The sequence below is a fragment of the Fukomys damarensis genome, unplaced genomic scaffold (genome assembly GCF_012274545.1).
Source record: "Fukomys damarensis isolate Sample0158 unplaced genomic scaffold, DMR_v1.0_HiC HiC_scaffold_16, whole genome shotgun sequence".
NCBI lineage: Eukaryota > Metazoa > Chordata > Mammalia > Rodentia > Bathyergidae > Fukomys > Fukomys damarensis.
In genome coordinates this window covers 113,380,157-113,407,497 of record NW_022900928.1, presented here as the reverse complement: position 1 = coordinate 113,407,497, position 27,341 = coordinate 113,380,157, and the positions used below count along the sequence as shown (strand labels likewise).

The 27,341-nt window shown below is 34.0% G+C and overlaps 1 protein-coding gene across 7 annotated transcripts in view; it reads right to left on the bottom strand.

Annotated features, from left to right (window-relative positions):
* Positions 1-27,341, bottom strand: part of Spag16 (sperm associated antigen 16) — a 1,007,960-nt gene that overhangs the window by 893,510 nt on the left and 87,109 nt on the right. For 6 of the 7 annotated variants that reach the window (XM_010616032.2, XM_010616034.1, XM_010616037.2 and 3 more), the window contains 2 exons: positions 23,101-23,170; positions 11,836-11,945 (listed from right to left, as the gene is read on the bottom strand). In XM_010616032.2, coding sequence (XP_010614334.1) covers positions 11,836-11,945; positions 23,101-23,170 — 180 coding nt within the window. Of the gene's footprint in view, positions 1-11,835; positions 11,946-23,100; positions 23,171-27,341 lie in introns of those variants that run through there. The other variant, XM_010616039.2, reaches the window with a different exon arrangement.

Below are 27,341 nucleotides of genomic sequence, written 5' to 3'. Positions count from 1 at the left end.
GTACTGGGGATTGAACTCCGGTCCTTGCACTTGCAAGGGAGGCCACTGAACCACTGAACTAAATCCCCGGCCCCAACAACAAAGACTGATGTATCCTGCAAAATTCTCTTTCAAAATGGATGGGGAAATAAAATACTTCCATGACAAAGAACACCTGAGAAACTACATGAATACGAAACCAGCAGTACAAGCAATTCTAAACAATATCCTAGAAAAAGACAATATGGTAACAACACCATGAGGCCCAACAGAGCAAATAAAATAGGAGGGGCAAGAAACTAAAAGGAGAAAGCAAAAAGTAAAAAGAGTCAACAAAAGGCCAATACCATGACAATAAGAAGTCAGTACATATCAGTTATAACCATCAATGTCAATGGCCTCAACTCACCAATCAAGAGAAACAACTGGCAGAATGGATTAGGAAGCAAAATCCAACAATATATTGTATACAAGAAACACACCTAGTGCAAAAAGAAGCCCATAGACTGAAAGTGAAAGGATAGAAAACAATTCTTCACGAAACAGGAGCCCAGAAAAAAGCAGAGGTAGCAATCTTATTCACACACAAAGTAAATTTCAAACCACAACTGATTAAAAGAGACAAAAGCCACTACATCCTTGTAAAGGGAACAATTCAAGAGGAAGAGATGACAATCATAAACATATATGCACAAAATATTAATGCCTCCAATTACATAAAAGAAATATTAAGAAACATGAAAAACCAAATAATCACTGATACAATTGTAGTGGGGGATCTAAATACCCCACTTTCATAAATAGACAGATCATCTATGCAAAAAATCAACAACAAAATACTAGAACTGAACAAAGTTTTTGAAAACATAGACTTATTAGATGTCTATAAAGTGTTCCACCCCAAATAATTAGAATATACATTCTTTTTGGCTGCACATGGTTCATTCTCCAAGATAGATCACATACTAGCTCACAGAACAGGTTTGAATAACTACAAAAGAATCGAAGTTATTCCCTGTATATTATCAGATTATAGTGTAATCAAGCTGGAGATCAATAGTACAAGAAACCATAGGTACTTCACAAACACATGGAAATTGAACAACACTCTCCTGAACAATCAATGGATCACAGAGGAAATTAAAGAAGAAATCAGGCAGTTTTTACAAATAAATGGAAATACCAATACAACATACAGGAATCTATGGTACACAATGAAAGCAGTTCTATGTGGAAAATTCATAGCACTGAATGCGCACACCAGGAAAACAGAGTGAGCTCAAATAAACAACCTAATGATGAATCTTAGACTCCTGGAAAAACAAGAACAATAAAAACCAAAAGCTCGAACAAGAGAGGAAATTATAAAGATTAGAGCAGAAATCAATGCAATGGAAACTAAGAAAATGATATAAAAAATAAATGAATTGAAGAGTTGGTTTTTTGAAAGAATAATAAAATTGATAAACCCTTAGCAAACCATATTAAAAAGAAAAAAGAAAAGGCTCAGATCCATGCAATCAGCAATGAAAAAGGAGAAGTCACAACAGATCCCACAGAAATCCAGAGGATCATTAATACCTACTTTGAGAACCTATACTCCAATAAAATGGAAAACAGAGAATAAATGGACAGATTACTAGATACTTATGAATTACCTAAGTTAAACAAAGAAGATAAAAACATTTTAAACACCCCAATTACAACCAATGAAATTGAAAATGTAATTAAAAATTTACCAACAAAGAAAGCCCAGATCTGATGGATTCACTGCTGAATTTTACAAGACATTTAGAGAAGAACAACTGCCATTACTCTTCAAATTTTTCAAAGAAATTGAAAGGGAAGAAATACTTCCAAACTTACTCCTGGAAGCAAGTATCACTTTGATTCCTGAACCAGGTAATGATACAACTAAAAAAGAGAACTATGGGCCAATCTCCTTAATGAATATGGAAACAAATATACTTAATAACATACTAGCAAACAGAATGCAGAGGATCATCGAGAGGATCATACATCCTAACCAAGTCGGATTTATTCCAGGGATGCAAGGATGGTTCAACATATGTAAAACAATAAATGTAATACACTATATTAACAGAATCAAGCACAAAAAATCATACAATCTTCTCTATAAATGCAGAAAAAGCATTTGACAAAATTCAACGCCCATTCATGATAAAAACCCTGAAAAAAATTGGAATAGATGGTCTCTATCTCTATGAAAAAGCAACAGCCAACATCATATTAAATGGCCAAAAACTGAAAACCTTCATGTTAAAATCAGGAACCAGACAAGGATGCCCATTATCACCACTCCTCTTCAAAATACTTCTGGAAACATTAGCCATAGCATTAGAAAAGAGAAATAAATTAAAGCAATAAAGATAGGAAAGGAAGAAGTTATACTGTCATTATTTCCTGACAATATGATATTCCAAACTGAAGACCCAAAAACTCTACCAAATGACTTCTAGTCTTAATTGACACTTTTAGCAGAGTAGCAGGATACAAGGTCAACACACAAAAATCAATAGCCTTCTTGTACACAAATAACAGACTCACTGAGAGAGAAATTAGCGAAACAGATCCTTTCAAAATAGCATCCAAAAAAATGAAGTATCTAGGAATCAATCTAACAAAAGCAAAAGACCTCTACATTGAAAACTACAGCACTTTGAAAAAAGAGATCTAAGAGGATATAAGAAAGATATCCCCTGCTCCTGGGTAGGAAGAATCGACATAGTGAAAATGGCCATCCTACCAAAACTGCTACACAGATTCAATGCAATAACAATTGAAATTCCAATTTCACAGAACTAGAAAAAAATCCAAAAATTCACTTGCAACCATTAGAGACCTAGAATAGCAAAAGCCATCCAAGGCAACAGACACATGGCAGTGGGTATTAACAATTCCCAATTTGAAACTATACTACAAAGGCACTGTGAAAACAATAGCATGGTAATGGCAAAGAAACAGACGTAAGGGTCAGTAGAACAGAATGCAAGATACAGAAACAACTCCACATGTACTCAGCTACCTCATCTTTGACAAAGGAGCTGACCATCCCCACTGGAGGAAAGATAGCCTCTTTAATAAATGGTGTTGGAAAAACTGGATCTCAACCTGCCAAACATTAAAACTAAACCCTTATCTCTCACCATGCACTAAAATAATATCAAAGTGGGTTAAAGATCTAAATATTAAAAAAGAAATACTAAACTTGCTAGAATATAAGTTAGGCAGAACTCTTGAAGACATGGTATAGGAAAAGACTTTATGAACAAATCTTCAGTAGCATGGGAACTAGCAGAAAGAATCACCAACGGGGGATCTCATCTTATTAAAAAGCTTCCACACTGCAAAAGAAACCATCAACAGAACTGAGAGACTACCTAGAATGTGGGAAAAACTTTTTACCAGCTGCTCCTCAGACAAAGGACTATTATCTAGAATATATAAAGAACTCAAAACAACCAGCCCCCCCAAATATAAAGACCCAATTCTAAAATAGGCATCTGAAATGAACAGACATTTCTCAAACAAAGAAATAAAAGCAGCAAGTAAATATATGAAAAAATGTTCCACATCACTGGTCATTCAAGAGATACAGATGAAAACAACACTGAGATTCCACCTCGCCCCACCAAGAATGGCTGCTATCAAGAAATCACACAATGACAAATGTTGGAGGGGTTGTGGGGAGAAAGGAACACTTCTCCATTGTTGGTGGGAGTGCAGACTGGTGTAACCACTGTGGAAATCAATATGGAGATACCTCAAACAACTAAGATTGGATGTTCCATGTGACCCACCTATTTCCCTGATGGGTATCTTTCCAAAAGAATTAAAACAATCATACCACAGTGATATATGCATACCCATGTTTATACTGGCACAGTTCGTAATAGCTAAAACTTGGAAACAACCCATTTGCCCATCAGTTGGAAACTGGATAAAGAAGATGTGCTTTTTCTATAAAATGGAATAGTACTCAGCCATAAAGTATGAGAACTCAGATTCATTCATAGAAAAATGGAGACATTGAGGATATACTCTTAAGTGAATAGATAAGTCACACATGTGTAAATACTGAATAGTTTCTCTGGTGTGAAAAGCTATAATAGTACATAAGATCCTAATGAGATAATTGACCATGTGAAATAGGAAAAAAAGGGCTAAAAGTGTAGAGAAAATGGGAAGGGTAGGGGAAAGGTAATAAGGGAAAAGAAAAAATATTAGAAAATGAAACAATGGAAATAAAGTGTTTGTAAATGGGTATATACAAGGGGTTGAAGGGAGGGCGTGGACAAGGGGAAAAAATGAGAACCAAGAACTGTCATGTAAAGCTAAAAGATCACAATAATGAATGCAACTGTACTGTATCCTTAAATGTACCAATAAACTCAGTAAAAGAAAAAACTATATTTCAGTAAATTGGAGAATACAGAAAAAAATATATTTTCCTAGATACATGAATCACCAAACTGAACAAAGATATAAAAACCTTGAATAATCTAATAACAGACTATAAAATAGAGGCAGTAATAAAAAGCATACCAACTAAGAAAAGCCCAGATGCAAAGATACTCAACAAGATTAAAAAAATAATGTATCATGGCCAAAAAGGCTTCATCTCAGATATAGAAAGATGGTTCAAAATAGACAAATCAATAAATGTAATACATCATAAACAAAATCAAAGACAAAAATCACAAGATCATCTAGATAGATATAGAAAAAGATTTAGATGAAATTTAACAATCATCCTAGAAATCCAACACACCTAGAATTAACAAATTCAACAAGGTAGTGGAATACAAAATCCACACACAAAATCAATTATATTTTAAAAAATAAATTGTATTCCAGGAAACCAATATTAAACTCGTGAGAAACAAATTAGCAAAACAGTCCTATTAGAATAGCCTCAAGAAAAATTAAATACTTAGGGATTAACCTAACAAAGGAAATAAAAGACCTCTCTAGTAAAAACTATAGTACTCTAAAAAAAGAATTAAAAGGTTTTGTACATGTAACATGTCACTCTCCACAATGAATGTAATCATATGATTACAAAATTGTGAGCAGTTGCTAATAAAAGTTATAATTAAATCAATATTGAAAAATGGAAAGGCCTCAAGTAAACAGAAATTTGGGCAATACCTGTGCTAATCTCCCTTCCTTGGAATGAAAAATATTATATCAGACAAATCTATACTTCTTTTGTGATTTTGAAAATCACCTTGACTGATTGGTTATGGGTTCACAGAAGAATAAAACTGGAAATTTCAAGATAAGAAAGATCGAGGGAAATTGACTAGAGACGAGATCTCTCAAACTGAGCAAAAGTGTGAAAATATGTGTGTGCCATAAATATTCACATTAAAAGAAATTCACTGATGAGAATTTCATAGAATTTCATAGAATTCTATTCTTTGAATGCTGTCCTTTTTCTTTGGATCCACTATGTGCTCAATGGGACCAGGTATACACTATGTCAAGACAGAGGTTATACAAGGTCTTCTCTAAGGTAAAGATGATCTGAGTGTTATCCCATGCAAAAAGCCTAGCTTGCCAAGAGCAGAAGCCAACATAGGACCCTTGCTATGACACCGTTCTGTGGGAAACCTATTACCCACCTAGTGACAAGTTTATTATACTACTGGATCACTTCCATTTTAAAGGGTCAGTGATTTGCAATGCAAAGTCCATTCACTTAAACATAAATCCAACTGTAAATCTTCCTACAAGCCCTTCCCTAAGCAAGAGTGGACATTTACAAGGGCAACTCTACTACATACTTTTCAGAGATAATTAGAATTGACTCTAAATAGATGCCCTTTCATAGGTACCCAAAAAAATCACCATTCACTAATTGAACCAGGGGCTTAAAATAACCTCTTGCTCAATAGTGTTGTGGCACAAGTTTGTTTGCAGCCAGCTCATAGGGATTTTGAGTCTATCCCTTCCTTATTGAGGAGTACTTAGCTGAGGGGAGAGCAGTTAAACTATGGGGCAAAAGCATGCATGCTCTGAGGAGTGAATGGTTAAACAAGTTTTAATTAATGAGACATATTGTGTCTGGCTTTCCCCCAAGAAAACTGTCTATCCTTGAGACAGTCCCTTGTGCAAACTGCTTTTCTTTTGTTTTGTTTTGTTTTGTTTTTTAGAATGACATTCTAAATAAAAGCCAGTGAGTTCTCAGCTTTGATGTTGCTCTGGGGACTCTCCCTAATTTTGGGTGCTCTCAGTTGAGATAGCTCCTCTAAGCCTCTCACAGATTGAATTAGGTTTCCTCTCTAAGTAATCTTTTATTTTCTATAAGTAATCTTTTTTAATTCTTCACACCACCATGGTCACACACTGCAACAGATTATTTCCTGGATTTTTGAAGATGTACTTGGAATAAACATATTAGTCAATTAGTAAAATCTCTTCATTGGTTAACTGATTTATGAAGTATACCATGGTAAGAAGAATAGAATGGAAGCCCTAGATCTTGCCATCTCTATCAAGAGAGTAAATCAAAAGCAAAGTACAGTCCTATAAAAACTAGAAATTCAGGACTGGGGATTTAGCTCAGTGGTTCTGGTGCCTGCCTCACAAGAGCAAGGACCCAAGTTCGATCCCCAGTACCAAAAAAAACTAGAAATTGATGCCGCCATAAAACTCTTGAAAGGTACAAATGATAGAGATCACATCCCCCTTCACATGAAAGTGGTCTTCCTAGAAAACTGATGGATCTTGGAAAAAAAAAAGTGCGAATTACTATAATATTGTTAAGGTGTAGTTTGTAATTGTATCTACTACTCCAGTTTGGCTGTTTGCCTTCAGTGATCTCAATCCACTACATCCACCTACTTACAAATGTTCTTATTTATTGTCATAGAATAATTCACAAAAACACACTTTTGACCAAAGTACATAATTTACAGCAAAAGAACAGTTATAATCTAATAACCATAGAATTTATGGCAGACTACCACTCAGACATGAACAGGTAAAAATCCTGGAATAACTTATTAGAAACTCAGTCATTATGTTAGTCTAAAAGTAATATTCTCCAAAGTTCTCACATAGTAAAGAAAAATAAAAAGTTCATAAAAGTATAACTAGCCCTTATTATTGTTATACCTAAAAACCAGCCTGCACAGATTTTGCTTCCTGCTCCAACAACACTGGATTCTACTATTAGATTACTTAATTTGAAAGGGAAGAATGCTTTACCATGTCACAAAAGAAAATGCTATCAAATTAAAGCTAAATTATGATTCAGCATTTCTCTTAGTTTTGTGATCATTCACTAAAAAGAAATTAGGTTGCTGTTAAATGATAGTTTTGTAGAGGACCTTCTACAACCTAGAAAAAAAATATGGGTTACCTCTTTATACGTGCATATTAAATGGAAAATGTCAAAGGAAAATTACAGCAATGGAAATGGCAAAACCAAAAATATACTCAGCAGCTTCAGGACTGAAGATATGAGTCAATTAATTCTCAAGTAAAGGACTCCAATAAGTCAAATTGTGGCTAAGCAAAGGCAAGCATTGAAAAGAAGGAAGAAGCATACCAACTGTACATCATGACTACAGATCGTTCAACTATAAATATTTGTTTTATATAGATATTAATGAGCGATTTTTTCTAGTATTCCATTAAAACTTTTTCTTCTACAGTCCTGTGTCTTCCATGGTGCTACATACTAATAGAAAGCTCCTTCCTTAACAATCTTTCCCTCCAGATGGATCCAGATGTTCCTCTAACACAAAAGGTAATGGTAATGTCCTGCTATTATGCAACTCTGTGTTTTCTCGCTGTCTCCTATTTGACATCTTATCTCTTCTATTGCCTGTTTAACCACTTCCTTATTAAGAGATTTTGTTCAAAAGATCTAAAGTAGCTCTGTTTCCTGACTGAATGTTTTCCTATTTTTGTTCACATGAAAATGCAAAAATCTACAGATATTCATTAAGCAACTGCTTCTGAACTTTAAAAGCAGAGAGAAATAATTCTTCTTCCCCATCTCTTCCTCCATTTTCCATGTAGGACAGGTATTTTTATGTAGAGACTAACACTGCTCCATAAATAAAATGAGCAAACTATCTGTGATGACACACATGTGAGTGTTGGTACTGGAGAGAAAAGCAAACCCTATAGTAACAGCAGAGTTCCTTCCTCATATCTGGCAAGATCTGGAGTCTTATCATGTGGTAGTGTGCAGTAAGATATGAGGGGTGACTGGTAAAGAAAAGCCATCATCAGTAAAACACTGTTTCAGCTTCAAAGTTCATAACTGTTCCATCTAGTTAGTTGAGGTTAATTGTGCATCCTGTTCAGCCTTGTTGACTGTTCTGCTCCAAAGCACATGACAGAGGAGTTTCCCACCATCAGATATCCCACAGTCAATCTTCAGAATTCTGGTACTGCAGATGACAGCAGTTAGGGGTTTTGATTATTTACAGCATTGAGCATCATTAATTATGGACCTGAGACAGTTTTATAACTTAATCTAGTACCTATTGCATGAATATGAATTCTTGACTAAGGCTCACTAATCATTTTAAGAAAAAAAGATTAACATTAAAACACAAAATAAGGATGAAAGTAGACTAAAGAAAATAGAAAATTCAGGGAGCAGGAAATCTTGTATAAAGTCTAGTTAGCACGGTGGGAATGTAGCTCAGTGTAGAATGTATCCCTAGCATGCAGAAAGTTCTAGGTTCAATTCACAATACTGCAGAAGGTCTAAAAATTACAAGTCTCATTATCATCATATTTAAGTAAATATTACATTATCGATCACACAATTGGCTTCCCAAAAAATTAGTATTGGAGAAGAAGAAATAAATTTTTAGAAATCAATTATAAGAATTTATGGATTGACAGTGATACATTGGATAAAACGAATTTCTAAGCTGGCTACTGAAGGCAAACTTGAAAGGAAATATCAGAAAGCAAACAGACCAAAAATGGAGAAACAGGAGAAAAATAACGTTTAGGGATGACTGGTTTAATAAATCAAAATTTATCTATTATGTGCTTTAAAGTGAGTGGAAGAAACAATGGACTCAAATAAATATTGGGAAAATAATTCCCTGAGGTAAAAGGGAACACATGGCTTAATATGGAAAAATACTATGTGTAATAAGAGACAAAATACAAAAGAAAATAAATAAAGAACCTGGAGACAGAGAGGTTGTAAGAATTTCTTTAGAGAAAGCCCTCACACAAGCTATTCCCCCAAAGTTTGAGGAGGAGATACATAGTCTAAAACCCTTTGTGAAGTTCTCTAAAAGGACCCCTTCAGAGAGCCTTGTGCTAGATTTTTGTAGATGAAAAGCACAGTGTGTGTCAGTGTCTATTTTAAGGTCCATAACAGCAAGGGAAAGAACTAACTCAGGAGGAAAATGTGCATTTCACTTCTTACCATGGATCTAGATATAGGAACATAGTACCAAGAAAAATACTGGCTTAAAGTCATTTCAGAAATATCCAAGATGGTGGTCTGACAGACAAAAAAAGAACCAAGTAGGAAAGAAGCTAGAGGTATGTGACTAGTGAGTGTATGGAAGGGTAGCCCACGAGGATCTACTGCTCCATGAAAAGGAACTCCTTAGAATATTGAAGAGCTCATGATAGTGTCCATTAGAGCAATAACTTTCAATATCTGGCCTTCAAAGAACTATAAGCCATGACAAAGCAGTTCAAGACAGATAATTTCTCCAGATGGGAATGAGAGAAAGAGGGTGGAGGGGAAAGAATTTTAAAAGGAAACAGGCTATAGGATGTACATGTAACAACTCCTCAAGATGATTATAAACTGAATTTAATGCAAAATATATTAATAAAGTTAAAAATAAAAATTTCTCATCCCCTTAAATTTGTGCCTTCTGTCAGTGAAACTAGAGAAAATGAACATGAAAAGACCATATACCACCACCATCACTGTTTGTTTCTTCCTGTAGTATGTGGCCCAAAGAAGGTCCTGGCTGAGGCATGGGACAAAATTTAACTTATATAAAATGTGGGGCTTTGATATTGCATAAAGCTAGAAATATTTAATTACTGATATGCGACTATGTTTGCAAAGTAAAGTAAACAAAGACTTAACTAATAATTCTCAGGAAGCCTGAAATGAATTTGCATCTAAAGGTAAGGGTTTAATTACCTCCACTATTTATCACATAAATAAAGATATTTGTATGATTATACTTAATTTTCCTACTTACTCAAGATACTGGTATGTTGTACTGAATATGGCATTTGTATTTCCCTACCAAACAACAACAATCAGACATTAGTAAATATTGGTATCCACTAAGACAATAAAACAATGCTACCAAAATTCTGGTGAAAATTAATTTAAATCTACAATTCTATAATCAGTCAAATATTAACTCAATAAAGGGTAAAATAAGAACATTTCAGATTGTAAACACTGAGATAATTTATCTGCATATTTATGGAAAATACACATAGATGCCTATTTCCACAAGGAAGTCAGTAAGTAGCTTCTAAAATGAATAATGGACAAAACAGAAATTGAACTAAGGCATTTATTTCAATAATAACTTAGAAAAAACTGAAAGAGCAATACTGGTAAAAATGACTATTCAATGAGAATGAGATCTATTCATTCTACACTTTTTAAGGCTTCAATTATTATGCTGGATAATTAATATAAAGTTCACTTTAAAAAATCAACGTCATTTTAAACACTACAGACTACCTGCTAGAGAACATTTATCTGATGAAAGATTAAAATGTTCTTAGTGACAATCACCAACATCACCAAAACTCCTTAATTCTGATGTGCTCCTAATTCAAATACCATAATCCATAAATTAATAGTAATATTAGAGTAAATGTAAAACACTAATCTGAGGGAAAAAAAACACATTACTCTGTCAAAATCTTAATATAACCTAAAAGGGCTACTTATTTATTTTATTCAAATATTTTATACAATATCTGAATCTAACATATACCATAGAGGGAAAATTTTGATACTGGTATTATCAAACTAAATGAATTTATAAAAATACTTCTAGAATTGTTATTACTACTAAAAATGCTATTCTAATTATAAATGTTTTTATTTTAAAATGAATGCCAGATGCTAAAAAACTCTCTGATGACATCTATGTTAGAAAACTCATTACTTCAGCTACTATTTTACATAATTTGTATAACAAGAAATGAAACCACTCAAAGGTTTTATGTAATTTTTTTTCTTTTTCACATTTGATCTTTTGACCAGACATTCTTAATACCATTCTGTAAATCACTATAGAAGAATTCATGACCAGTTCGATTGCAAAGTATAGGTCAATGATGGAGAATCTTTTACAGCTTTTGGTGATAACAAGCACCCTGCTGTGGTACAGGCAAAAGGTTCATGACCACTGACATAGGTACTCAAATATGTTGCCAAATTCCTAAGGGGAGCATAATTCATTGCAGGTATTTTTAAAGGCTAAGCAAAGTAGACCTTATACTATAAGAAACTATTAAGAAACAATCCGGGTGTCACATCTTGACAACAGTAATCTTAAGCAGAAAAGTGGGCAGGTTGGCTGAAATAACCACGAGGTTAGGGTTATTGTACCAGGTTAGGTTACATGACACCAAAGATTTATTGAGCTGTTGCTGACACTGATAAACATATATCCCTGAATCAACTAGTTATCGGTAATACTTGTTTTCCTCTATAGATGAAGGTGCATATAATATAGAACCTCTAAATTCCTTTTCCAGTTTAAAAAAAATCTGATACTAAATGAGCATATGGATATAAAACTCTGATCATTAAATATGAATGAAAGGAAACATAAATCAATACCATACCTTTGTATTGTCTTTTTTCTTTGTTTTACATTTGTTTTGTTCCCTGGCTTCACGAAGACCTTTCTGAGTAGGACCCTCTGGAGCATTTTCTTTTTCATGAGTCTGGCGAACTACAGGATAATTTAATTTATTTTTATCTGTAAAACTATGATCATATGCAAAAATATGCAAACTAAGGTTTCATTAATGCATATATTTTTTAAAGTATTAAAGTAATTATATTTAAACCAAACCAAAATGGTTTAAGTGAGGTCTCAAAACGTATTTGCAAAAGTTCAGATTAGTACTACTATAATGTTAATGAAATGGAATTAGCCAATTACAAAAGAGAGAAAACAATCTTCAATCCTGTTATATCCAAATTTCTATTATCTTGAAGTTTTATGTTTATAAGTTTTTTAAGTTTATAAGCTTTATGCTGAATGCCAAAGTAAAGAATAAGAAGTTATAAAAGTTTTCAAATTGAGCTAAGCAATAAATGAGATTTTTAAAAATAGAATATTATTACAAATTTTTATCTATGCTTCTTGCTGGTCGTGTAAACAGAAAGGAAAAAAAAAACACAAGGTAAGATCCTAATATAGTGTACCACTGGTCTCCTACCTCTCCTGGGAATGAGCAGTGCTAATGAAATCGTGGTGGGTGTGACGAAAAATATATCCTTCTCTTACATACCTTTCCACATACATGTACATATTTAGGGATGCATAATTTCCACCTTTATTTCTAAATAGCCAGTTGATTTAAATTAACTAATAAATTTATATTTATTAACACATTAAAAGAACAACTCAGTGTTGTAAATTATAACACTAGATTCATAATAAATAACACAAAAATGCCTAGTTGATTTCAATGTCAAAGCTGTCTTAAAGAACCCTGAGATTATAAGGGCAAAGAAGCAAATGGCTGGCATTTAGTTTCTTTCCTGCTCTAATTTTTCTTCTTCAATAACAGTTCTAGAGAAAGAAAAATTCTCAAAATAATGTCCACAAGAAACAGAATGCTTTGTAACACAGTGCCCCAGTGCCACATGACAGCATAAGAAATGGGCACACCAACAGACTGTTCTTCAATGGTGCTGCAAACTAAGGCCCCACATCATCAAGGAAACCAAAGTGTCACAAAATGGCGGTAATTACAGCTTGTTGAAATACAAGGACAATTTTTTAAAACTTTTAACTCTCTTTTATTTGATTTGATTCTTCAAAGACCAAGAGTCAACAACATTACAAAAATTAAAAGTAATTACCATCTATATCTCACTGACCTTTTACTACATAACAGCCTGTTTTAAAAAATTTACATATATTACACAGTGTAATTGTGTCAATAATTCTGTAAAGGCTACTATTTTTGGCTACCTTTATATATTAAAACTGGACTTTATATAATAGCAAACATAGGAAAGAAAAGAGAAAGCAGCAGAGAAAGAAACCAAGGAGTCAAACAGATAATTCCACACATATGAGAAGGTATCATGTAATATGCATAACATTGCTAAGCATTTCACAAAACAAAAACTAAAAGGCAAGAAACAAATAAATATAAACACAACAAATGAAAGTAGAAAATCCAAACAGATTTGGCTAATGACTACACACTATAACACCACAATCAAAATAACATTGCAAAAATACATACACTAAAAATTTTATGATAATAGGCAGCACTTTGAACCTCTTTAAATAAAAGTTACAGAAATTACATTTAGCTAACAAAGAAATAATGGTTCTCAATTATATTCCAGGGTAGTAAAATAAACATTTCTACTCTCCATCAAATAAACATCATTTACAATACAAAGATTTATATAAAAAATAAGAGACTCATTTATTAGGTTCCATGCTACTTTCAAAGTTAAATGCGCATAATTATCAAAATGTGCACAGCATTTCCCAATATCCAGTAACAACTTAGCAAGTTCATGTCTCCAATGTAGAATTGCCATGTTTATCATCTAATACTTGTTCACGACAAGGCTTAAAATACTGACCAGTGCTGTGCATTTTCCCAAATGTTACCTGGGAACAATCAATATGCAAATACCAAACATCTTCCTTTACAGAAATTTTATTCATTATATATTTATTGGTAAATTTTACCTAATTATTCATGCATATTCACATCCCACTAATATTAAGTGAACATGCTCAAGTCTCTATAAAATTGTAGGAAATAAATTACACCTTCATTTAACAAATACTTATTAGGTACCTACTTTTGCCAATGCCTAACTCCCTCGGAGATCAAATATAAAGAGAATTGTTTAACTTAAAAAGCAAGGTTTTTTAAAAAAACTTAAGCTACAGGGCTAAATAAAAAAGGAACAGATGGAGACACATGTAGCCTAAAATAATGGAACTAGGCATATATTTCATTGGAAATCAGAAAATAACTAAAGTTAAAGGGGAGGATATCTGGGAAAATAGAAATCGCTCTATAAGCTATTTAAACATTATACTGCATGCCATAACATGAACTAAGATTTATAATAAAAAGAATGAAAATTGGAATAAGAGAATCGGAGGAAAGAGAGGCAGCAACAAGGAAAGGGGAAGGGAGTTTAAAAAGGAAACAGGCTGTAGTCTGTATGTGTACTCACTTGCAAGATAACTGTGTACTGCAAAGATGTACTGATGAATGTTTTTAAAGTTAAAATAATTGGTAACTCATAATGTAATTCTGAATACAACATAGTTTAAACTTTAAAAGCAGACATTAATTAAAATATGTGGAGTAAGGAGTATGCTGGTTTACTGTATATGTATGTTAAGGAGCACTGCCCTCTATTATTAATTTAGGAGCACCAAGGTACAGCATAATCTGCTTTACCACATAGGACATATATTTTCTATGCAAAGTTCTGAAGTCAACTTTCACAATTCTTTAAACATTTCCAATTTCTAGCTATTAATTCCTAATTTCCAAAGATCACTTATGATACATTAAAATATTGCATATAATAAAAGATAATACAGCACTTTAGTGAGGAGGAGCAGAGCAGCCCAGGCATGCAGGAGCCAACACAGCAGTGTTTCTGCCCCCAACCCCAATGAACAAGAGAAAGAGGGCCACTCTGAGGCTCATAAATGAAAATTAAAGCCCACTGGAAAAGTGAAGAAAATCTCTGTGATAAAGGCACACCATACCACTATAGTTGGTAAGTCTGAAAGACCAGCACCTCACATACCAACCTGGTCTAACTTCAGGAAAAAGACAGTTGGAACCTGCAGAGAACCTTGCAGAGTTCAACCCAACAGGACGACAGGGATCTCAACTTGGGCCTTGCAACCAAAAATCAGACTGAAACTCAGGGGACAGCTGCTGGCTTGCTGAGACTAATTAACTAAGATCTGCACACCCCTGCCCAGGCTGTCTATACCTTCCTGGTATAATGAAAATGAGATTGGGCCAGAGATTTAGCTCAGTGATTCAGTGGCCTGCCTCACAAGCACAAGGACCCGAGTTCGATCCCCGGTACCACAAAAAAAAAAAAAGAATTTAAAAAAAAAAGGGCCAGGGATTTAGCTCAGTGGTTCAGTGGCCTGCTTCGCAAGTGCAAGGACCCAAGTTCGATCCCCAATACCATTTTTAAAAAAAAAAAAGGCCAGGGATTTAGCTCAGTGGTTCGGTGGCCTGCCTCGCAAGCACAAGGACCCAAATTCGATCCCCAGTACCACAAAAAAAAGAAAGAAAATGAGATTGCGTCGGAGTCATTAGAGACTCAAAACCTAAAGACCAGCTATATCTGAAATATCGAAGTATTAGCTGAGGAACTAAACCAAAGACAGTACCAACAATAAAAAATAGAAGACACTTAAACGAGGCACAAACACACACTTCCACCTCACCAAAGGTAAACTCTAGGGAAAATGAGGTGGAAAACTGAGAGTCAACCATCTGGACACCTTTAATTCACAGCACAGAAAGTAAAAGAACAGATGAATGAGGCTCTACAAAAATTCAAAATAGAAATAATTTCCCAGATAACTACAGAGATGGTGAGCACAATGAAAGACATGATTAGAGACACTGGAACAGAAACAGATTTAAATAAATACATGAGCTAAGAACCATGATGGAAGCCATGATTACCCAGCATAGGAAAGAAATGGAAACCGTAAATGCCCAACACAGGAAAGAAATGGAATTCATGAGACAGGTTCAAACAGATATCCAGGAGATTAAAAACTATTGAAAGTATTCCCAGCAGAATGAAAGAATGTGAATATAGTGTTTCAGATATAGAAGCTAACACTGTGGTCAGTGACCATGAAAAGAGAGATCTCTTAAGTAACAGATCATAAGAAAGCAAACCAGCAACTCCTAGATGAAGCAAAGAAGAATAATATAAGACAGATAGGAATACATGAAGTAGCAGGAGAAAGTACAAATGACATAAAAAACTGTTCACAGAATTAATGACAGAAAATTTCCCCCAAAGAGCAAAAGCATTTGACACACAGATAAGTGAGATATATGGGACTCCAAATAGCTGTGATTGAAAGAAAAAAAATCTACATATAGACATATAATAAGTAAGATCCCAGATGCCCAACAGAAGAATAAAATACTACAAGCAGTTAAGAGAAAAAAAGAAATAACAAATCACATGCAAAGGAAAGCCCATCAGAATCACAGCAGACTATTCAACACAAACTCTCAAGTCAAGGACAGCCTGGAGTGAGGTATTTCAAGTCCTAAAAGAAAACAACCTCCAACCTACACTAACGTATCCTTCAAAACTATCTTTCAAAATTGGTGGGTAAATAAGATACTTCCACAACAAAGAACACCTGAAAAAGTTCATGAACACCATGGCACTCCAAACTAAACTATAGCCTGGAAAAAAACAAGGAAGGCCAAAATTCCACAAGGAGCTCCAATATATCAGGCAAGGAACAAAATTGAAAGAAGAAAGTAAAAGAACCAACAACAGGAAAACAACATGACAATGAAAAGTCAATACATGACAGATAAAAGTGTCAAGATTAATGGTATCAATTTACAAATCAAAAGAAATAGGCTGGCAGCATGGATTAAGAAGCAAAATTGAACAATATGCTGTATACAAGAAACCCACTTAATCCACAAATAAATTCAGAGATGAGAGTGAAAGGATGGAAAAACAGTACTCCATGCAACAGGAGCCTGGAAAAAAGTGAGGGTAGCAATCTTATTCATAGAGTAGATTTCAAACCCAAACTAATTAAGAGAGATAAAGAAGGTCACTAATCCTTCTAAAGGGAAGAATATGAGAGAAAGAATAGACAATCATAAATGTATATGCAGCGAGTACTAAAGCCCCCAACTATACGAAACAAATATTAATAGATATGAAAAATGAAAGAAACACTAATACAATTGTAGTGGGGGACCTCAATACTCAACTGTCACAAATAAGACAGATCATATAGACAAAAAAAATCAACAACAAAATAACACAACTGAACAAAGTCTTAAAACAGATGGACTTAGTAGATGTGTACAGAATGTTCCATCTCACAAAATAAGAATATACATTCTTTTCTACTGCACATGCGTCATTCTCCAAAATAGACCATACACTAGCTGGTAGAACATGCTTAAGTAAATGCAAAGGAAATGAAGTTTTACCCTGTATATTATCAGACCATAGTGCAAATAAACTGGAGATCAATATCATGAGAAACTGCAAGAACTTCAAAACACATGGAAATCAATTAACACCCTAATAAACAATGATTGAGTCACAGAGGAAATTAAAGTTTCCTAGAAAAACAAGAGCAAGAAAAACACAAAGCTGGAACAAGAGGAAATTATAAAGATTAGAGCAGAAATAGATGCAATGGAAACTAAGAAAATGATACAAAAAATAAATGAATCGAACAGTTGCTTTTTGAAAGAATAAAAAACATTGATAAACCTTTAGCAAACCTTATCAAGAAAAGGAAAGAAAAGGCTCAGATTCATGCACTGAGGAATGAAAAAGGCAGAGTCACAACAGATTCCACAGAAATCTAGAGGATCATTAATACCTACAATGAGAACCTGTATTCTAATAAAATGGAAACCACAAAAGAAATGGACAGATTTCTAGATACTTATGAATTACCAAAGTTGAACAAAGAAGATAGAAACATTTTAAACATCCCAAATACAATCAGTGAAAATGAAAATGTAATTAAAAATTTACCAACAAAGAAAAGTCCAAGTCCTGATGGACTCACTGCTGAATTTTACAAGAAATTTAGAGAAGATCTGCTGCCATTACTCTTCAGACTTTTCAATGAAATTGAAAGAGAAGCAATACTTCCAACTTCATTCCTGGAAGCAAATATCACTTTGATTCCCAAACCTGGGAAAGATGTAACTAAAAAAGAGAACTACAGGCCAATCACCTTAATGAATATAGATGCGAAAATCCTCAATAATATACTAGCAAACATTACAGAGGATCATCAAGAAGATCATACATCCTGACCAAGTTGGATTTATACCAGGGATGCCAGGATGGTTCAACATAGGTAAATCAATAAATATAATACACTATATCAACAAAGTCAAGGAGAAGAACCACATGATCCTCTCGATAGATGCAGAAAAAGCATTTGACAAAATTCAACACACATTCATGATAAAAACGCTACAAAAAAATTGGAATAGATGGTCTATGTCTCAACTTAATAAAGGCTATATATGAAAAATCAACAACTAACATGATGTTAAATGGCCAAAAACTGAAAAGCTTCATGTTAAAATCAGGAACAAGACAAGGATGCCCACTATCACCACTCCTATTAAATAAAGTTCTGGAAACATTAGCCATAGCAATTAGACAAGAGAAAGAAATTAAAGCAATAAAGATAGGAAAGGAAGAAGTTAAACTGTCATTATTTGCTGATGATATGATACTCTACATTGAAGACCCAAAAAGCTCCACCAAAAGACTTCTCGACTTAATTGACACTTCTGGCAGAGTAGCAGAATTCAAGGTCAACACCCAAAACTCAATAGCCTTCTTGTACACAAACAACAGACTCACTGAGAAAGAAATTAGGGAAACAATTAATAATAGCACCCAAATAAATGAAGTATCTGGGACTCATTCTAACAAAAGAAGCAAAAGACCTCTAGACTGAAAACTACAGCACTCTGAAAAAAGAGATCGAGCAGGATATAAGCAAAAGGAAAGATCTCCCCTGCTCCTGGGTAGGAAGAATCAACATAGTGAAAATGGCCATACCACCAAAACTGCTATACAGATTCAATGCAATACCAATTGAAGTTCCAACACTATACTTCAAAGAACTAGAAAGAAGAATCCAAAAATTCATTTGGAACCATAAGAGACCTAGAATAGCAAAAGCCATCCTAGGCAACAGACACATGGCAGCGGGTATAACAATTCCCAGTTTGAAACTATACTACAAAGCCACTGTGATAAAATCAGCATGGTACTGGCAAAGAAACAGAACTGAGGATCAGTCGAACAGATTGGAAGACACAAAAACAAGTCCAGATGCACTCAGTTACCTTATCTTTGACAAAGGAGAGGACCGTCCCCACTGGAGGAAAGATAGCCTCTTTAATAAATGGTGTTGGAAAAACTGGATCTCAACCTGCCAAACATTAAAACTAGACCCTTATCTCTCACCATGCATTAATTAAAATCCAAGTTGATTAAAGATCTAAATATAAAAACAAAAACACTAAACTTGCTGGAAGGTAAGTTAGGCAGAACTCTGGAAGATATTGGTATAGAAAAAGACATTATGAACAAATCCTCAGTAGCACAGGAACTAGCAGAAAGAATCAACAACTGGGATCTCATCTTATTAAAAAGCTTCCACACTGCAAAAGAAACCATCAACAGAACTAAGAGACTACCTAGAATGTGGGAAAATCTTTTTACCAGCTGCTCCTCAGATAAAGGACTATTATCTAAAGGATATAAAGAACTCAAAACAACCAGCCCCCCCAAATATAAAGACCCAATTCTAAAATGGGCATCTGAAATGAACAGACATTTCTCAGACAAAGTAAAAGCAGCAAGTAAATATATGGAAAAATGCTCCACATCACTGGTCATTCGAGAGATGCAGATGAAAACAACACTGAGATTTCACCTCAACCCACAAAGAATGGCTGCTATCAAGAAATCACACAATAACAAATGTTGGAGGTGTTGTGGGGAGAAAGGAACCCTTCTCCATTGTTGGTGGGAGTGCAGACTGGTGCAACCACTATGGAAGTCAATATGGAGATACCTCAAAGAACTAGGATTAGAGGTTCCATTTGACCCAGCCATCCCTCTGTTGGGTATCTTTCCAAAAGAATTAAAAGAATCATACCACAGTGATATATGCACACCCATGTTTATAGCAGCACAGTCTGTAATAGCTAAAACTTGGAAACAGCCCATTTGCCCATCAGCTGGAAACTGGATAAAGAAGATGTGGTTTTTCTATAAAATGGAGTACTACTCAGCCATAAAGAATGAGAAAGTAGATTCATTCATAGGTAAATGGGTACATTTTGAGGATATACTCCTTAATGAAATAAGTCACACATATGCAAATACTGAATAGTTTCTCTGGTGTGAAAAACTAAAACAGTACTCAAGATCCTAACAGGACAATTAGCAATGTGCAATAGGAAGAAAAGGACCAAAGGTGTAGGGACAGTGAGAAGGATAGGGAAAGGGGAATAAAGGTAAAGGAAAAAAATATGAGAAAATGTAAAACTGGAATTAAAGTGTTTGAAGTTGGGGAGGGAAGGAGGGAGTGAAGGGAGGGTGGGGACTAGGGGAAAAAATGAGAACCAAGACCTGTCATGTAAAGGTACAAGATCCCAGTAATGAATGCAACTGTACTGTCTACCTAGAATGTACCAATAAATTCAATTTACAATTAAAAAAAAAAGAAATCCCAACAATATATTTCACAGAACTTGAGAAAACAATCAAAAAATTCATTTGGTACAAGAAGAGACCTAGAAGCAATTCTAGGCAACAGAGACATGGAAGGGGTATCACAATTTCCAATTTGAAACTATACTACAAAGTCACTATGATCAAAACCGCATGGCACTAGCAAAGAAATAGACCTGTGGATCAGTGGAAAAGACTGGAAGATACAGAAACAACTCCAGATGTACTCAGCTACCTCATCTTTGACAAAGGAGCCAAGCATCCTCACTGGAGGAAAGATAGCCTCTTCAATAAATGGTGTTAGAAAAAAATGGGAGTTCAACTTGCCAAAGATTAAAAATGGATCCCTATCTTTCACCATGCACTAAACTAAAATCCAAGTGTACTAAAGATCTAAATATCAAAACAGAAACATTAAACTTACTGGAAAATAAATTAGGTAGAACTCTTGAAAAGAGTTTATAGGAAAAGACTTTATGAGCAAATCCTCAGCAGCACAGGAACTTGCACAAAGAATCAACCACAGGGATCTCATTGTAATAAAAAGTGATGTAGGGCCAGGAAATTAGCTCAGTGGTTCCATCGCCTGCCTTGCAAGTGCATGGACCCAAGTCCAACCCTCGTACAAAAAAAAAAAAAAAAAAAAGTTTTTGCAGTGCAAGAGAAACCACCAACAGAGCTAAGAGACAACGTACAATGTGGGAAAAAGTTTTTACCAGTTGCTCCTCAGACAAAGGACTATTATCTAGAATATATAAGAACTCAAAAAAATTAGACTCCCCAAATATAAATACCCGATTAAATTTGAATTTTTGGAAACTTTAACTGTGCTGTCAACTTTGGAAAAAGTTATCCCAGTTTACTGTGTTGAGTTGGCATTGTACAGAAATTAACAGCCATATTGGTCTAGAAATATTAATTTTTTTCCATTTGTACAGGGGTAACGCACTGTATTAAATATGTAAGGTCTTATCTATGTGGGTTTGATTACAGAAACTAATAAAGCACTCTCTAAATAAATAAATAAATAAATACCCCATTGAAAAATGGGCATCTGAAATGAGCAGATATTTCTCAAACAAGTAAAACTAGCAAACAAATAAATATATGAAAAAATGTTCAACATCACTGGTCATTCGAGAGATGCAGATGAAAACAACACTGAGATTCCACCTTACCCCACAAAGAATGGCTGCTATCAAGAATTCAACCAATAGCAAATGCTGGCAGGGCTGTGGGGAGAATGGTACCCTTCTTCATTGTTGGTGGGACAGCACACTGGTACAACCACTGTGGTTATCAAAATGGAGATACCTCAAACAACTAGGATTGGAGGTCCCATTTGACCCAGCTGTCCCTCTGCTGGGTATCTTTCCAAAAGAATTAAAAGAATCATACCACAGTGATATATGCTCACCCATGTTTATAGCAGCACAGTTTGTAATGGCTAATCAACCCAAATGCCCATCAACTGGAGACTAGATAAAGATGATGTGGTTTTTCTATAAAATGGCATACTACTCAGCCATGAAGAATGAGAAACTAGAGATATGTGTAGCTAAATGGATGCACATGGAGGCTATATCCTTAAGTGAAATAAATAGGACACATATGTGTAAATACCAAATAGTTTCTCTGGTGTGAAAAACTAAAAGTGTAAATAAGGTTCATATGGCATAACTGATAGTGTGAAATAGGAAGAGAATGGCTAAATGGAAAGTGGGAATGAGAGGGGAAAGGAAATAAGGGAAAAAACTGTGAAAAAAGGAAAAAAGGAAAACAAAATATTTGTAAATAGAGGAGGGTGGAGAGGGTGCAGGGTGGGCAAGATGTATAGGGAAAAAATAAGAACCAAGATATATCATATAAAGGTACAAGATCCCAATGATAAGTATAATTGTACTGTTTGCTTAATGCACCAATAAACTTAACGGGGTGGGGGGGATACATAATACATATCGAAAGTAAGCATTTTTTGCATTCAATGGCAACTGTATAGCAATAAAGTAGAATAACTTAAAAATAAACACAAATTTAACAATCAATATGAGTATATTTCAGAAACATTTTAAATGAAGCAATTTGCAAAAAAATGTAAAACCTAAGTACTTTATGTGCAGTTTCTTAGAAATATTTGATACATATTACTTTCAATAATAACAAAGCAAACTCAGTATCATATGTATATTTCTTATTAATCTTTTTACTAAAATTTGATTTTTAAAATTGTTTATACAATATGTATTCAGTTTTAAATATTTCTAGAATGTTGATCACTGATAAAAGGCTGAGATACCATAGGATCAATATTAGCAATATTAAATTAGAGAATCACTAAATATTACTTTTACCTTTAATTTCAGGAACATGAGAAATAATTCCTGCTTCCATGCTCTTCAATGTTTCATGAAGTCCAGAAATCTAAAAAGAAAAAAATTAGAAGATACAATGTTACATGCTGCATAAGTTCTAAAATGTTAAATAAAATACAATGTTTAAAGATTGAATGATTTCAAATAGCAAAGTTTTAATCTCTCTTGAATTAAATTTCTATAAATTTAACAAATCAAATGTGAACTTTAACAAAAGGAAAACATAGTTCTTTGGGGTTTTGTTGTTACCAGAGAAGGAACTCAGGCCTTCGCACTTGCAAGGCAGGCGCCAGAACCTGAGCTAAATCCCCAGCCCAGGAAAACATAGTTTTAGTTCAATTTAATTTCAGAGCCAATTATTAATTATATTAAGCATCTGAAACATTTCTTTCACAGCATAGTTTAAGTATACTCATTAGTACACTTTGGAAATTATTCAGCTAAGAGAGATTTTTCCTCTGTCTCAATTGCTTCATCTTTATATCAAAAAACTATCTTTTGTATCTGTAAACTATGACATAGTTATTTGGAAAAATAAATATGAGGAGTCTATTTTATCCCGAAATCTCCTGGTTCATTCTACCTATATTTTACTAAGTATGTCTTATAATTAAGAACATTTGTTACCTGGCTGGCATACCATTTACCTTTGTTACCAAATAAAAGATTTAAATTTAAAATTCAACCTTAAAAATCTACCTCATTCCTCATTGTATATGATTACACAAATCCAAACTACCATCTGATTAATTACATAGAGATGCAGTATTTTTCTAATAGCAATATTTTATATTAATAGAAAATGAGGTATAATAAATAAAGTAATGCAAATAAAATTCCCAGGTTAAAAATATATTCTTAGAAGTTAAATTAATTATAATCTTTAAATAAACATATTTAGAGTAGTACTAAGATTCAGTAAATAGTTGTAAATAAAGTACTGAGAGCTCCAGTATGCCCCACACACTATTTCTCCTATTAAAATCATATTTTAAAATACTACATATGTCACAAGAACTATGTTAATACATTATTGTGAACTAAAGTCCTCTTTTGTCTGGACTTCATTAATTTTTCTATAATTTCCTTTTTATGTTCCAAGAACCCAACCAGAATAACCTTACATTTAGTCATTATCTGTCATTAGTCTCTTGTGGACTGGGGCAGTTTCTCAGACTTTCCCTGATTTTAATGGTCTTGAATATTTAGACAGTTCAAACCATATTTTGCAGATGGCCCTAAATTTGAGTTTGTCCAACATTTCCCCCACAGTTAATGTGGAGTTATGGGATTTGGGGGAGGAAGACAACAGAGGAGAAATGTCATTATGAACACATCGTATCACAGGTGTACTCTGCCAACAAAACTCAAGACTGAGGATGTTAACCTGCATCACTGGCTGAGATAGTGCGGCAGGTTTTCCCACAAAAAAGTTACTAAAAATGTGTTTAAAGAAAAATAAAAGAAGCTAAAATGTCCTTAAAATATGCTGCTGAATGAAGTGATTATAAGGAATCAGATTAAAAACATGAGATACTTCTTAATACCCTTGTCTTGTACCTTAGAAATTTTGATTAAAAGTTAATTTGCAAAAAATAACTGCATCAAACACTAAAAGAAAGACATTTTAAAATAAGCATAAAAACTGATTTATCCTTTAGGAACCACAGAGGAAATTTTCATATATTTTAATATATTTTCAATATATGAATATTTTGAATAAGTTCATTCTGTGGCTTCATGACACACTAATCAGTTCAAGCTAAACAGCTAATTCCCATGCCTGCACACCCAATGTACACCTGTTATGTATGCTGTAACTGGAAAAAGAGAAATGAGTAGTAGTAAATCACTCTATATCAAGGGCACACAGATAGGTTCAGTTCATTAAGCAGTAACCTTGGCTTATTCTAGAAGAACACACCTAGAAAGCTGACACAAGTAAAATTATATTCTCTACCTCATTTGAAGAATGAATTAATTGATCTAGGATTAGAATGGTGTAAATTATATCTGACAGTCATTTTGGCCACCTAGCAACTTGAATTTAGCAAATTATGAGCCTTCGACTTTGCTATAGATAGCAGATACAGATTTTCGACTAATTAGGATACTGACAGTATGATATAATCAATCATGTGTACCCATGCTAGATTTTGGACAGAACTTATACTAAGAATGGTGACATCCAGTTTGGTGACATCTGTAGGGTAATTCTAAAAGAGCATCAGGTATCTAGTATCAGCGATTCCCATAGTGAAACCTATGGTGGCAGTCAAGAAGTGGCAGCAGTACATCTCCTGTTTAAATTTGATTTTCTTCAATTGTAGTGAATCCAGCATGTGAAATAGCAAATGTGGTTGAGAGAAGAAAGTTATTTCCAAATCCTAATCGTACTGCTTTAGGCATTAAGGAATAAGCTTTTTATAGACATTTTCCATTATTAGGTATATTCCAAGTTGGAACTTTATAGAATGAAGCAGAAGCCAATAAAAATTACTCTGTGAACACAGTAACAAATGAGAATTGGATGAAATAAATGGGGTTATAGAATGTCCCATAATGTAGAAGAGAATAAGCTAAGCTATCCAATAATTCAAAGAAATATACAGGGCTCTGTGAATGAAAAATGAGAGACAAGCAGTCAAACACGAAAATGCTGGTTCGCTTCTCAACCTAAAAATTCAAGTGGGCTAGTTGAAAGCAAATGCCAAATAGAGACAGATACTTCAGGAATACTTCAAGTAGAGTATACTTGCTTCTAGTTTCTTAGGGAATATCCTAAGAATATCAACAACCCCTTAAATTGCCCTTTACATTTTGCATCGGGCTGGGTAAACATACAGTCCTCCCCAGTGTTATAGAATTTGACTGAAGGTGTGTATCAGTGTAAACAGACATTAAATACATTCCTAATTGCCTATACCTAGTACTTGGAGATCAGAAACCTTTAGATGCTGGACCAGGAAACAAAAAAAAAAAGCACTAGACTCAGAAAAATTAGACTGCTGATGATATTAGAATCCTCAAGGATGTCGTTCAAGAGACCAGGGATTTAGCAAGGCTGTCTTGTGTATGCAATCAAAAGAACCACTCAGAACCACACACCTCAGCACCAGGGATATGATCCAGCCATTCACACTGCATTGGAAAGTGAAGACACAGGATACATGCAGACTTCAGGCCATATGAATATATATTTCCATTTCAAACATATTTTCATTTTAGCTACATACCGATCATAAAGCAAGTAATTTATCCCCATTTAATAAGTGAGAAAACAGACTTAGATGTAAATGACCTGAATACTCACAATGCTACTTAAGAGCACAACTGAGATTCACAGACACCATTCTTAATCCTGAATTTGTTTTGCTATACCAGTGCAAAACAGTCTTAAACCCAAAGATTGCACCTGGCCTAAATATGGTCTCAGTATGGTCTCTTATATAACCTCAGAATCACATTCACATTAGAGACAGAAGAATTAAGCCCCTTTCCAGGAAGATCTACCACAGCAGATGAGTGGCAGACCCAATACAGAACAGGTTACAGAAGTAGAAATGAACAACCTACAGGAGCATAGGCACTTGTCACAGGTTAGATAGAAAGGAGCAAGGAGAAGAAATTCTCAGTTTAACATACAATGCCATAAAAATTTAATTATAAAATTCATTTTATTCAACATTACTTATAATGGATTCAAATGTTCAAGGACAAAAAATTAAAATTCTCACACAAAAGATACAGAAACAAATGATGTTACATTTTACTAGCTAAGAATTTCACTGAAAAGACAAAATATACTGGAATAAAGTATAGCTTAACCATAAAATTATTAAAATAATAGTATTATCATCATTCATGTTTTTACAGTTTTGAGTTTGGAAAAGTGAAAATCTCCAAAAAACAATAAAAAGACATTAAGCATAGCTGTAGTTTTAAATTCTCTAATAAACCATGTATACATATATATGTATGTTATCTGTATAGTATGTATGTACACATGATATATCTGTATACATTATATGCATATATACAAATAATACATATATCTTTTATTTTCTTTGACTAAGCCAAAGGTTCGTTACTACTGCTAGAGGCCTAAACTTATGTATCTAAAAATCTTCAGGAAGAATGAAAAAGAGTATCACTCATTAGCACAAAAGACAAAAAATTTGATCAGTAAATAGAAGTGCCAATATCTATTTGAGGAGAAA